The sequence below is a fragment of the Cupressus sempervirens genome, chromosome 3 (assembly GCF_028749045.1).
Source record: "Cupressus sempervirens isolate cs-2001-9-10 chromosome 3, ASM2874904v1, whole genome shotgun sequence".
In the NCBI taxonomy this organism is placed as follows: domain Eukaryota; kingdom Viridiplantae; phylum Streptophyta; class Pinopsida; order Cupressales; family Cupressaceae; genus Cupressus; species Cupressus sempervirens.
The window spans coordinates 716,566,465-716,581,605 of record NC_143120.1 but is presented as its reverse complement, the minus strand read 5'-3'; the positions used below and the strand labels follow the sequence as shown (position 1 = coordinate 716,581,605).

Sequence of the window (15,141 nt, the reverse complement as noted above, 5' to 3'; positions counted from 1 at the left end):
AAATGAAAAATTAGCCATTTTTTTTTATTATAATCATGCAGATGTCACAATAATGATGACACTGTCGGTATTACAATGACATTGGGGACACTTGCATAAAACACACATACACACACAAACTGCACTGCCCTCATAAATTGGGATCACAATTTGACCCCAAATATTGTAGTGACTTCAATAGTCACTGGCTTTACTAAATAGTTTTAGAATTTCTAAAATTGGAAACAATTCAATTAATCTTTTGCAATTAAATTTTATGGTTGTGAGACCAAGATAGCTCAAAGAATTTGTTTGTGATCTATGATAGTGGAACTTACGTGGACTTTACCTAATGGTTTGGAATAAAAAGTAACTTGATCCTATGAACCCTTAGATTATGCCTAAATCTAATAGAGGAAAACACACACTATTCAAGCATAATATTTCATAAACTATATGTTTGAAGAGTAGAAGTGTTCATGTGTACTGGGGAAAAAAATGTCATTAATGAACAAGAGGATGTTCACTTAATCTTATTATCCATGGTGTACAAACTATATATTGAAATTAAATGCTACCTTTATTAAAGAAGAACATGATTATTTTATCATTGCTATGCTTTCATATGTAGAAAGGGACTCCATTTTATTGAAATAGTGTCAAAACAAAGAATTATTTCTTGTATTTCTTAAGAATTTCTTACACTTTTGTGTCTTAAGTGTGAGTACATAACGTAATTTTGTCTCAAGATGTTTAATGATTGAAGGAGTTCTTTTTTTTTGAAAAGGAGATGTTTGATTTAATTTTAAGATAGAGAGATTTCATGACAAAATAACATATTGATTTAAGTTTAATTTTACTTTTTGACCTAGGGATTTTATGGGTGATTTTAAAATAGTATCATTGATTAATAAAAAGTTGTTTGGTGTTTTATGAGAGAAATTTTGAAGTTGGCTTTGATTTTTGTTAGTAATCATTGGATGCTTTTTAGTATTAAGAATTGTGTTATGAAATAATTACTTCTATTTAAAAATTAGTTAGAGGTGGGTATATGATGTTTTGTTATTCCAGCTTACTTATTTTCTATTATTAGTTTTCTTCAATTCTACAAATATTAAATTATATTTGTAATGTTTTATTATCTATTTTTATTTTTATTTTGAAATGACTATTTCTTTTTTTCTAATTGATTCTATATTTTTCTTTCAAAAATTCAAGGTATTTCTTTTCTTCTATTAGTTTTCCTCCAATCTAGAAATATTAATTACACTCGTAATGTTTTGACGGTTATCTTGTAATTCAAAGTATGTAGAGTTTTAAATGAATTAAAAAAGAATGTATTTTTTGGAAGAGTTTAAAAGAGTTGATTTTTTTTTTAGTACTACTCAGAAATATAATTTTTTTTTTTAAAATTTATATTATATTTTGAATTTTAGATTGGAAATTAACTAAAATGATTGTAACAAAATTTTAAGAATATTATATTAAAATGAAAAAAGATCTCAAATAAATTAATAAAAATTATATCAAACTATTCTTGATGATTTACATTTTATAAATATTAAAAAAATTATATTTATAAATTACATTATTTATTTATTTTAGAATCTTGATTAAATTTTTCTACATCGATGAGTTATTAAGTAATTAAGTAGGACAAATTTTTTATCACTATTATATACATCATAAATTAACATTTGTAATTAATTTTTTTTTTAATCATACCATCTGTAATTAAATTAATAACATATAATAAAATTGAATAAATAAATTTTTTAAAATAAGATATATATATATATATATATATATATATATTATAATATCTAAACTAATTCAATAAATCAAATTGTAAAAAAACTTTAGCAAAAATGTAGAACAAATAGTTTAGTGTGATAAAATGACGATTGTTAACTAAATTAAAAAAATATATATTTCAATAAAAAAAAATAATGATAACATCAAGTTATTGATAAAAAACTATCAATTTAGAATTTAAAAAAAAATTGTTGGAGAGTTGTTTAATTGTTTTTGCTTCTATCCTACACTCATTATATTTATAATATTCCCCAAGATCTTTTGTTCCGCAAGAGCATCATATTTAAATAAATTATAAACTTTAGAAAAGTTAAAATAAGATCAAAATACTAGAGCAGTATTGGTTGATATGTTCTAAACTAATTCACTAATTGTAGAAAGTGACTACAATATGACAACTACAATAATTATAACAATAATATGTTCAACACATTTTATATTTAACAACCTTTAGTAATATTTAGAAAAAAAATATTTTATAAATATTTATTTTCTAGGAATCAAAAAGTTAAAATGAAAATTCTACTTGTAGAGAATAATTTTTAGTTTTCTTATATATTGTCCTTAATTGAAAAGTAGTTTTCTCCTTTGTAAATATTGATCATAGATTCAACTTTTAGTAATCAATTATATTAAGAAAATCTTTAATGTACACATTTTTTTTCTAGAGTAATTACCAACAAATCTAAAGTAAGATTAATTTTATAAATTTTAAAAATATTGTTTAAATATTTTTAAACTTCAAAAATATACAAAATAAAATTACACATTTTAAATTATTTAGCTTCTCACATAATTTTACAAACCAAAAAATTTCTTGAGTAATTATCATTCCAAATTTTTAATCATATAAAAATTTATTATATTTGAGCCACCACTCGTACGCTTTGCTGCTCCACAATTTAAAAAAGTATTATTATAACTGCTGAAAAGACAAACACATTATTTGGACGGACATGACAGTTTGAATGCACTTAGCATCCTACAAAACCCCAAGCGCACGACCCAGCAGGAAGGACGTACGAGGCAAGGGCAACGGCTACCCAGCCAGTTAGTTCGACTGGCTGGGTATGACACCGTTATCTCCGACCGTCTTCCTGTAGACTGTCCGACATGGATGGGCATGCCCCCATACCATCCCTCTGTCACATGCTAATCACGTACCATCCTCCCTGTCGCATCAACATGATGTTTCCGTACTAACCGCAAAGAAGCCGGCTATCTAAATCAAATTTAAAGTCTTAAAGTCTGCCATTACCGTGAACATTGGAGACTACCATGTGATTTTTAAAATTAGAAAAGAGAAACATATAAAAGAAAATGATTATTGATAATAAAATTTAATTTGAAATTAGACTTTGCCAATTTTATTATTTAGTGCTTTGAAAATAGTGTTATAGAAATATGTCCTTTTCTCTACTATGTAGTTAGCCATTTTTTTAATTTTTATTAAAACGGTTTCCATCTAATGTTGCATTTTAAATAATTTTTGGAATTAATTGTTTTTATATTTTTATTTTAATATATTCTTAATATTATCTAACATTATATTAATATTATATTATATTTAAAATATTAATTTTAATAATTTTAATATTTAAAATAATTTTCAAATATTAATTTTATAAAAATATTATATTTCTTGAAATGATTATATACATCAATAACAGTAATTTTTTATAATATATAAAAATTATTTTAAAGAAAAATATATGAATGAATAAAAACACCATACCACCATTTATATTTACATCTTATAATATTGTTTTATACATTTACAAATAAATGTAAATGTAACAAAAAAATTAATTTTAGAATTCATATTTTAATAATATAAAAAAGTTAATAATTAAGAATTTGCTAAGTAAAAGTTTCATAATTTGCTACCTCTTTTTAGAATTGAATTTACTGATTAGATTAACCAATGTGAAAATTAAGTAATATTTAATTTTATAAAATTTATATTATTATTTTTTAAATGATTTTATTTTAAAATCAACTAATGAAAAATGTAGTACAAGATACATTGAATAGACTCATGAAAGAACAAGAAAAAATAGAATAATTAAATCATTTTGATTGGTCAAAGTAGAAGAAACAAAGAATAATTAAATGGATTTAGTAGACTTGTCAACTCAAAGGAATGTGGCTCTATTTGATTAAACACAATATATAGATCAAATGCAAAAGAAATTGCTTATCATAACGAGTCACAACATGATGAGTCAAATTTTCAAATCTTAAGTTTATGTTGCCTTCAGTCAAAACAAATGAATTCCAAACCTAGAATATCAATATTTTTGAAGATTTGGTCAAGGTATGAATCTTTAGGAAATGCAAGCCTATCTAGATTTAAGTGAAGCCTAAGACTTAATGTATAATGGATGTAAATGAATACTGTGTGATGATAAGTGAATCTATAATCTAAGACATGCATGTGTTTAAAGATGTTATGTGACTAAGTACTATGATTTGGTGGTGTAAATCTAAGAGACAAAAAAATGTTATAAAGGTGTCAACCTAGCTTGTAGATAGAAAAATAATTTTCATTATATAGTTGTGGAATAAAAAGAAGAGACACAATTAAAAACCTATAGTTGTGTAGTGGCTGCCCCTAGATCGCATTTCTGTTATCATTGTCAAATTCTTTTAGGTTGATTTTATGCATCGATTAGCTTTAGAAATACTAGAATTGTAATATTATGATATTATTTCATGACTTTGATTACAAATGTATCAGTTATTATTGCTTAGTTGATTTCATTCATGTGTTGGTTTAATGATCCTAGTTAGTAAATGTGATTTCTTTTATAAAAATGTTAACAGGATGTCTTTAATGATGATTATGTTGTATTGATAGAGATGCATTATTATATGTACGCATTTGATCTTAGATTTGTGATTTTTACGATACTTACCCCATACTTGCATGTGTATGGTGCGTGTGTTTATTTTATCTTTCTGTCTAAAGTGTTTGATGTGGTTAAGGGAGAGAGTCGTAGTCACCTGCTAGTCGGGATCTACACGATGAACTACTTCCCGCCATTGTCTGTTTAGTTTAGATATATTATATACATGTACATGCTCGTCTTTTATGCAGGATGTAGGTACCGGGCATCGACTTCCCTGAATTGCCAGGATGAGCGTGCCCTATTACAAATACTCAAATGGTGAGAATGGGAAGATAATGATTAGGTCCAATCCTAGCCATAAGCCTATAATACTTGTCCTGCAAGGAGGACTCGTAACAGACTGTCTACCCTTTTTAAACCCGTGAGTATTATGTGCGTATGTTGTTTTGTGAGTCTTTGATGAATTTCTATTAATTAAGTCTAATTAATAGATTAAATTAATAATTTAATTTAATGGAAAATTATTATGATATTATGAATATTTAATTATATTTAATTAATTGAGAAATTAATTAAATATAAAGAATTAAATTGAAGATAAAAGTTTTAGGAGTAAATTTAGAACATGATAATATTTATTTAATTTAATAATAATATATTTAGAGTTCATTTTTAAATAAATGCTAAATATTATTGTTATCTAAGTTAATAAATATTTATCAAGTTAAACGTTCAAAAAAAATATTAAAAGGAGAAAAGATATTAATTTATGGAAAAGATTTAAGTTTGCATGAATGAATTTTAAATATAAGAGATTAATTTAAAAGATAAAAAACATGTGAACTTAATAAAGATATTCTAAGAAAGTGTGCATGAGATTTTAAAAGGTTATTAAATTAATTTAAAGTAAAGTAAAGTGGAAAGTTAAATAAAGTAATTTAATAATTCACTTAAAGTGCATGAAGGAATAATAAAAGAATATTTTAATTTAAAAAGGAAATTAATTGTCAATGAATGAATTAATTAAATAAGAGAGAATTAAATATTGAAGATAAAAGTTAAAGTTTAAATTTAGAACGTGATTATATTTATTTAATTTAATAATAATATATTTAGAGTGCATTTTTAAATAAATGCTAAATATTATTGTTATTTAAGTTAATAAATATTTTATCAATTAAGTTTCTAAAAATGAAATTAAAAGTGAAAAGATATTTAATTATCATAAAGATTATAGTTCGCATGATTTATGCATGAGTTGAAAATAAAAGAAATTAATTGAAAAGATTAAACATGTGAAATTAATAAAGATATTTAATCGCATTAAGTGTGCATGAGATTTATAAGTTATAAATTGATTAAAATAGAAGTTGAGTGGAAATTAAATAAAGAGATTTAATAATCCATTTAACGTGCATGAAAATATGAAAGATAAGATAAATAAAGGTTGATTTTAGAGTTAACGAAAGGGGATCAAGAGACCTCTCGGGTAAACGCACAATTAGTGCCCCGATTATAGGAAGAGAACTCCTTATCAAAATTTGAGGGTTCATTTTTCAAGGGAGATTTTTGGGAGACAAGTTTTCAGACACAGGTTTCAGGGAACACACTTTTGGAAAGGGCAACAAAGAAATCTTTGGAAGTTTTGAAGGGTTTGGATTAGCAAGGGTTTCACCAGATTGTTAGCATCAGATCAAGGTAGGGTTTGTGAACCATTGTAGAAATATTTTCGGATCTTTGTCTTCTTCATGCTTGTTGAAATTGATTTCTCAAATTCCGTTGTATGAATCTTGCCACCCTTCGTTCTACATCTTTTGCTTTTTGATTCCATCTGTGAATCTAGATTGAAAAATTATTTAAATAAGCTTGTTCTACAATTGAAAGAAATTGGAAATAAATAATTATATTATTATTAATTTTTGTTAATAACTAAATTAATTATTAAAGAATGAATTATGGTTTTATAAGATTATTAATTAACTTAATTAGATTGGATTAACTAAGAATTATTTATAATGGAGGTTATTCAACGAAGTTGTAAACTTAATTATTGTAATACTAATAAAATTATAGATTATTTTCTTTCAAAGAGAACAAGTATTATCTTTAAATCATTATCCTGGGATTTTTTTTTAGGAAAATGACTTTAAATCAATTAGGGTAAAATTCAAACTAAGAACGGGTTAATATGTAAGGGAGATCTTTGAGACTTATTTACTTGAATTATACGTTGAGACAAAACTGAAAACCTTATTGTTTAACTTGTTTCCAAATCAAACTAAACTATGAGACTGTATTGTCTATGTTTTTTTTTTGGATTTTGGAGTCGATTAGGTGTTGACCAATCTACGATGTACACCAGAGGTTTTGTTTAAGATTTTTTTTATACCATTTATGTGGCTGGATGTCATGATATGTCTTGTGATTCAAATTGAGATTATATTTATGAGGTTTATCTTGTGGAGCTTTTATGTGTTCTTGGATGGGAGAACCATCTTATTATCAGGTTGCCTGTTAAGGAACCGAGTTGATTTTTATGAGTGTTGTGGTATGGGACACAACTGTGGATTTATGTGCTTAGGAGAGGTTGTCTACGTACATGACTTTGGGAGTGGCTTGCATAGGGGTTCGGGACCCAAAGTGGTCAGTACCAGGGTAACCTAATGCAAGTTATGTAATTAGTGATAGTCTACTAATTAAAACTTTTGGGGGGAAAACAACTAAAAAGATAAGTTAGAGATTTTTGATCTACCCATGCCTTTAGTGCTTGTATAGACTAAGGATGGGAATGAAATGAGTGCCTCATCTTCTTGAGAGGACTTTCTAGTTTTCCATATGTGTGATGTTGAGGGTCCGGGGTTCAGAGTAACCAGTCCTAGGTAACTCAACGCTTGAGGGTCTGGGGTCTATTAAGATATCAGTCCAGGGTAACTTAAGCAGCCATGTGATGACACTCCCTAGTATGTAGTTTGAGTCTCCTCTATAGATTTGTGTATCTCTGGTGGTGTACTTATTGTTGGATGTGGTGTATCTATTGTCGAATGTGTTTATTATGGCTATTTACTTTCATTGATGATGATTGGTGATTCATGGATGATGTACTTTTGACATGTGGCTTTTGACTTGAGGTGATTGTCTTTTGTTGACTTTATCTTATGATCTTGGTATTTGGTTTATACTTGGTTTGTGTATGATGTTTGGTTATGTGGTGTCGGTATTGGATTGAGTGTTCTTACGTTTGGATTATTTTATCTTTTTGAGTAGTATGTGTTACCTTTGAGGTAGTTTTGGCTATTAGGGGTACCTTGCCTAGGAATGTTTTATGTTTGATAGCCGTATGTGGATCGTTCATTATCTTCCCTGCACGGTGGGAGTGGAAGCCTGACTAGGTAACCACGCGGTCGGGAGGTAGTGTCTTCTTACCATTTGGGTTCCCCTTCACATTGCTAGCTGTTGGATGATCGTTGTAGAAGATGTACCTTTATCATTCTTATTTCTTATCTCAGAGACTTCTTTTCAGATGGAGTATATATGTTATCATGTATTCTGATGTATTGTATCTATTCTCACATACCCTGCGACATGTGCAGTGGATGTTATTGATTGGATGTACTTTCATTGTATTGTTTATACTTATGCAATTGCTTATGCGATTATATATCTGGTATTTCTTTATGATCATGAGACATTGTACTTGGAACTTAAACTAATTAATTTAAAAATTATTAAATGTGACTCAACGTAAAGGAACTCTTGAGGAATTGAAACTGTATCTATATTTGCATATGTGTATTTGATGTGTATGTTCATATTGCTTCCGCATTAATGTTATCTTGATGTTGTTTAAACTTCAAAAAAAAAAATAGTTCAGTAAACATTGTAACATGTTAGGTTTATTTCTCTTGGGTTCCCGAGCGGGGCATTACAAGTTGAATGGATGAAGTCACCATTTGCCTTCAAGTAGGGAGGTTGTTATTTAATATAATAAAAACACACAAAAAGTCCTATAATAATTATTTAAGTGAGAGCGACTCTAGCATGGACCTAATAAATGTATACTCTTCATTAAATTTTGACATTTACAAACTAACACCTTTGCAAATTATACTAAATTAATATATGATTATTAAATTATAACATTGTTGGTAATATTACTCTCAATATTCAACTTAATACAATTTAAATAATTGAAGATTAATGGTGCCCAATATGAAGACACAACTTTGTCCGACCACATTTGAGTTGCAAATGACTTCAAGATACCTACATATATATAAAAATATAATTGATAAATGGTATAATTTATTTTAACATTTTCTTGTACATAAGCTTGATTATGTCGTAGTTCTACTCAAGCTAGAAACATAAAGATTTGAGCCAATAATAACATTAAAAATTTAAATACAATTAACAATAAAATTTATTAGAATTTGTTTAAATTTATGTTCAATAATGACTAATAGTTCAACAAATATCTAATTCCGTTAATATTTGAAATTTTACAATTGGATCTTCCTTTGGATCTCAATGAAAGAAACAAGGTAGTTGAAATAGATCAAAGTAATAATAACAAGGATGAATGAGATTGGCTTGATAGTCAGCTAAACAATTATTAAAAAATATAAGAAATACATGCTTTTTGGATTAAGGCTCTATGTGTTGATATAATTGAATTATTTTGTGGGCAATGAGAGTGGTAAGATAAAAGTTACTATTATAGATTTAAATGGTTGGGTTGAACAGAATGATGTACAAGAGATTGATAAAGATGCAACAATGATTTCACATAATTTGTTAATTGATTCTTATTAATTATATTTTTATGACATTCAATACTGAAATCTAAAATAATTCAATTCTCTTTTCCAAATTGGTAATAAGTAATAACAAAATGGTTCACAAATATTTTTGTTTGATTGTAAAATGATGCTATTGAATAACCATATAAAAGTAATGAGAATTAATTCTATATATATAATTTTATTATTATAATAGTAAACAAGAAATAAGGCTCACATTCATTTACAATAGTTTCTAGTAAGTGTTAAATGTCTATAATAAAACTTAAAATTGAAACTGTATATTTAATATAGATTAAAAAATTTTTATAGTGTCAATTCTTTCATTAGATTTTGGAAATTGGTTTAAGGTAAATGAAAATATATCAAAATTCTTTATTATCTCATTTTATTTCAAAATTCTATAAAATTCTATAAATCTGGCAAGAGCACATTGTATTTCCATTATACATTAAGTCTTAGGCTTCACTTAAATCTAGATAGGCTTACATTTCCTATAGATTCATACCTACCTTGACGAAATCTTCAAAAATATTGATATTATAGGTTTGGAATTCATTTGTTTTGACTGAAAGCAACATTAATTTAAGATTTAAAAAATTGACTCATCATGTTGTGACTCATTTCTTTGTTTTTTAAAATTATGATAAGCAACTTCTTTTGCATTTGATCTATATATTGTGTTTAATCAAATAGAGCCACATTCCTTTGAGTTGACAAGTCTATTAAATCCATTTTATTATTCTTTGTTTCTTCTACTTTGACCAATCAAAATGATTTAATTATTTTATTTTATTTTGATGTTTCATGAGTTTATTCAATGTCTCTTGTACTACATTTTTCATTAAGTTGATTTTAAAATAAAATCATTTAAAAAATAATAATATAAATTTTATAAGATCAAATATTACTTAATTTTCACATTGGTTAATCTAATCAGTAAATTCAATTCTAAAAAGAGGTAGCAAATTGTGAATCTTTTACTTAGCAAATTCTTGATAATTAACTTTTTTATATTATTAAAATATGATTTCTAAAATTAATTTTTTTTGTTACATTTACATTTATTTGTAAATGTATAAAACAATATTATAAGATGTAAATATAAATGGTGGTATGGTATTTTTATTCATTCATATATTTTTCTTAAAAATAATTTTTATATATTATAAAAAATTACTATTGAAATATATAATCATTTCAAGAAATATAATATTTTTATAAAATTAATATTTGAAAAGTATTTTAAATATTAAAATTATTAAAATTAATATTTTTAATATAATATAATATTAATATAATGTTAGATAATATTAATAATATATTAAAATAAAAATATAGAAACAATTAATCCCAACAATTATTTAAAATGCAACATTAGATTAAAACCGTTTTAATAAAAATTTAAAAAATGGCTAACTACATAGTAGATAAAAAGACATATTTCTATGACACTATATTCAAAGCACTAAATAATAAAATTGGCAAAGTTGCTCTAATTTCAAATTAAATTTTATTACTAATAATCATTTTTTATTATATGTTTCTCTTTTCTAATTTTAAAAATCACATGGTAGTCTCCAATGTTCAGGGTAATGGCAGACTTTAAATTTGATTTAGATAGCCGACTGGTTCCTGCTGTTAGTACGGAAACATCATTTTGATGCGACAGGGAGGACGGTATGTGATTAACATGTGACAGAGGGATGGTATGGGGGCATGCCCATCCATGTCGGACAGTCTGCAGGAAGACGGCCGGAGATAACGGCATCGTACCCAGCCAGTCGAAATAACTGGCTGGGTAGCCGTTGCCCGAGGCAAGATGCCATGCATGGGATGCCATGAGATAGCCGTTGCCCAATTATGATGCGATAAAAGAAATTGTTCCGAAGAGGAAAATGGTGTTGCAGATGCATATGATGATGAAAAGAGGGAAAATGCTTTGGAAAATCTCTGGGAAGTTTGATGCTTCAGCATTCTCATGGGAAGAGCCGCCAGTACAGAAATGGTTTAAGCTTAAGGAATATGAGTTTTCCTGCAGCAATACTCCCGTTTCCTTTCACATGGGGAAGTAGAGGCACAATTTTTTCTCAGATCATCTTGGCTCTTGGCTCTGCTAAGAGAATTGGGAATAAAGAGGGAAAGAGGCGTCTCCATCTGACATCTGGTTCCACAACTATACAGTTGACTCGTGGAAAATACCAGGTACCCATTCCCTCATAATATTAGTCTAGGCCCTTAGTCTGCGTTACTGTTCCTAGTTTGGTTTGTGGGTGGAAGTGGGAGAGGGATAGATTAGGTCAAACCAGCAATCCAAGATACAGAGAGCAGTAACCATCATTAGAATGGCAGAAGGTTAATTATCAGAAGCTTCTTTATATTTTTCATTTATGTGTGATTGTTCGCTTCTTGTATTTCATATAATGTAGTGGGGTTAGTGAGATATTGGTAAGATGACATAAGAATATATAGGACGTTAGGGTCTGAATTTCATTCTTTTGAATGTTTTTAAGCCAAAAATGGATTAGATAGATACTTTGGATTCGTCCCATGCACATTCACATAATATGACAGCTATATGAAGCAAATAGTCGGCTTTTGTAACCTACCGACTTTGTACCCGTAGCCCTCATCTGTAAACTAATCGGTGTGGTTCAACATCATCTTCAGAAGTTCACCCCACTAGCACATGGTATAGTGAAAACATTGGGTATTAAGATGCTTTTCGCCCATTTGGTCCATTATGGTTTTTCGACGGTTTTTAAACTATTCTATCTTCTGCCATGTTGATGAGTTTGAATGCATGCCATAAACACAACCCAGTCACAAGAAACTGAGGTGACATGATGCCTTTCTTGTAAATATTATCTATTTGACTCTATACTCGTTTGAACACCGTACTTTTCTTGCAGCTTACAAGTTACAGTGGAATTGGTCAGGTTATGGATGGGATAGAAACGTGGATTGCTGCTGTCTCTGTTTATGCACACATTTAATAACTCGGACACTAATAGACCAAGTATCAGGTATTCAAACTCTTTTCCAACTTTTAATCATTTGAAGCTTCAGTTTTTCGAGAATGATTTGCAAAAATATTACAAATTTTTAAGAAAGCCATCCAGTTGAAGTTAATGCGTACTTCTTCAATGTAAAGCATATTGTAGATTTTAATTTCAAGTTTAGAGGATGGTTAACGTCTTACATGTAAAGAATATGAGAAGTATTTCTTTACCTTTTGTGATTTTTTTCAATAGCCTTCTTAAAACTTTTAAATAAATAATCTTATTATTTACTTAAGAAGCTAAAAATATTTGGTATTTAATAATTGTAGAGGTATTAAATAAGAGCAAGCCTCTTTTGGAGAACATTGTCCGAAGGTCATTTCTACGAACTTTGTCAATTTTTTTTGAAAATAAATTTTCAGTTTGAGGATTATAGAGTCTATTCTGATTCTTAACTACAAAACCAAGAGGTTCCAAACATGTCAATTTATCTGCTCCAAAACTTGTCTAAGAACACAAGGGTGAGAACATTGTAGGAGTGCTTTACCACCCTACCACAAAGCTTTTAAGCTTTTCCGGAATCTTTCCTCACATAAAAGATAACCAACCTGGCAATGAGATAGTCTAAACAAGTAAAACTATGAGCAGTAATGGTATAGTGTGTAGCAAGTATAATACATCTTTTCTCTAGTTTAAAAAAAACTCTGTTCTTTGCATAGTATCCCAACTATACCATCATATTTTGAGTTTGTCTCATAAGACCTCATTATACAAGCAACATTCTTTTGGTTTCCAAAAAATATCGAAATTCATATTAAGTAAAACTTAACTAAATTCCAATACATTCAATTCCCCTAGACATTTGACATAAGAAAAGGTTCTATGTATGTCATGTTAAGATCGATTTTAGAAACTATGAGACTAATGCCCAATACCTTAAACAAGCAACACAACAATACCAAGAACCATCAATTTGAATTAAATTTGAGTTTATACAGAAATAGAGGTAGCAAAAGTTTACCACACATAGTGATTGATGTCCTGTCACTCATTCATGTAATAATCAATTATTAAATGAATATTATATCCTATTAACATTAAACTTCTTCGTGGGTTCCAAAAGGCTCTGCATTTTTTGATGGAAAAAGATGGTTGCTTGATATTCCTTAATAATTTTACTGTTCAAGCCACAACTAGGTCTAGAGATGTTTAGGGAGGAAAGAGGTTTGTAGAAGCCTTAATTAGGACTTGGGAATTGATTTCCTTAATGTGGAAAGAAAATAAGCATTTAATGTAGAATTGACTCATTTTTAAGTGATGAAGAAGTCTGTCATGAACCAAGATTAATACAATTCTTCTTTTTTCAAACATATAATATATTTGATTAATATCCCTTTGAAATATTCTTACATTTCAATTATTTCTTTATATACTTGATTCCATATTTGAAATTATTATGTGATATCTTTTCAATCTAAATATAAATCCTTACCTTTTAGACTCTTATCTTGTAAATTGATTACTTTCTTCAGCATATATTAAAAACACATTAATTAAATAAAACATCAAACTACACATTAACTTTAAAATACATTAATCATACCATTACTATACATTATAAAAACTTTTAATAAAAAACCTAAACCTAACCCTAATTATTACATAACATTGAAAATATCATGGACATGACCTTTCATCATGCCTAGTCAAAAGCATATTAAATAGGGTTAGGGCAGGTCCATAAGACATACGAAAAAGCATAAACAAATAATACGGGAAAAGGGAAAGAAAAAATAAGAGTGTAAAAGCTTATATACCTGTGTAAAGCCCGTGTTTGTACTTCACTGATGCCTAACGATCCTTGTGACACACTGTCATACTATGCATTCGATTACAAAAGTACCCTCGACCAAATTCAGTTGGGTACTGATGCTGCCAGACGAACATCACCGCAACAGAACACCGTCAGATATCTAGGTACGTTTGATCACTGTTATGTTATCATGCATCAGATACAATGACATTAATAATATAAAGGGCAATCCTTGTTAATTTTGTATAAGATATCAGCATGGAAAAAGTACATAGGGAATACGATTAATACGATTCATTATATTATTATCAAGGCCTATCTCCATTGGTTGGAGGTTGGCGATAAGACCTTGAAGGAGTTCTTTTAGGCTCTCCGAGCCCATCATACCAATGTTGGGATTAAAAATATCAAACACAGAACAGTTGTTCTTTCCACTCTCCCTGACATCCTGCAAGCATTCATTCATCACTATGAGAATATCTTTGCTTCGCAGGGAACTTCGATTGCTCAGGAGGAAGCTCTCAAAATGTGTATCTCTGTTACTCCAAATTGCCTAGTAGTTGAGCAACGTGCTTTCTGTGAGTAGCTTCTTTCCCTCAGCGACCTTAAAGAGGTAGTTTACTCCATGGAGGATGACAAGTCCCTTGGGTGTGATGGATTTCCTTGTGAATTTTACAAACACCTCTAGGAGCAAATAGGTCCTGATCTACACAAAGTCTATCTCAAAGCATATCATTCTAAAAGCTTAGGAGTAATTATAAATGAAGGGAATATCAAATTCATACCTAAAGCTGGTGATCCTGAGGACATATGCAATTGGAGGCCCATTACCCTTCTGAATGTGTCTTATAAGATCATTGCTAAGGCGCTCTCTCTCAAAA

At 28.4% G+C, this 15,141-nt stretch overlaps 1 protein-coding gene across 10 annotated transcripts in view; it reads left to right on the top strand.

Annotated features, from left to right (window-relative positions):
* The window catches only part of LOC149568773 (uncharacterized), a 105,809-nt gene that overhangs the window by 12,785 nt on the left and 77,883 nt on the right, over positions 1-15,141 (top strand). For 4 of the 10 annotated variants that reach the window (XR_016362646.1, XR_016362645.1, XR_016362647.1 and 1 more), the window contains exons 1-2: positions 11,148-11,650; positions 12,358-12,471. Coding sequence is in view for 1 of the 10 variants with exons in the window: in XM_089821666.1 (XP_089677792.1) it covers positions 11,411-11,650; positions 12,385-12,441 (297 nt within the window). In the remaining 9 variants the exon portion in view is untranslated. Of the gene's footprint in view, positions 1-11,147; positions 11,651-12,357; positions 12,472-15,141 lie in introns of those variants that run through there. The other 6 variants (XR_016362648.1, XM_089821663.1, XM_089821666.1 and 3 more) reach the window with 2 other exon arrangements.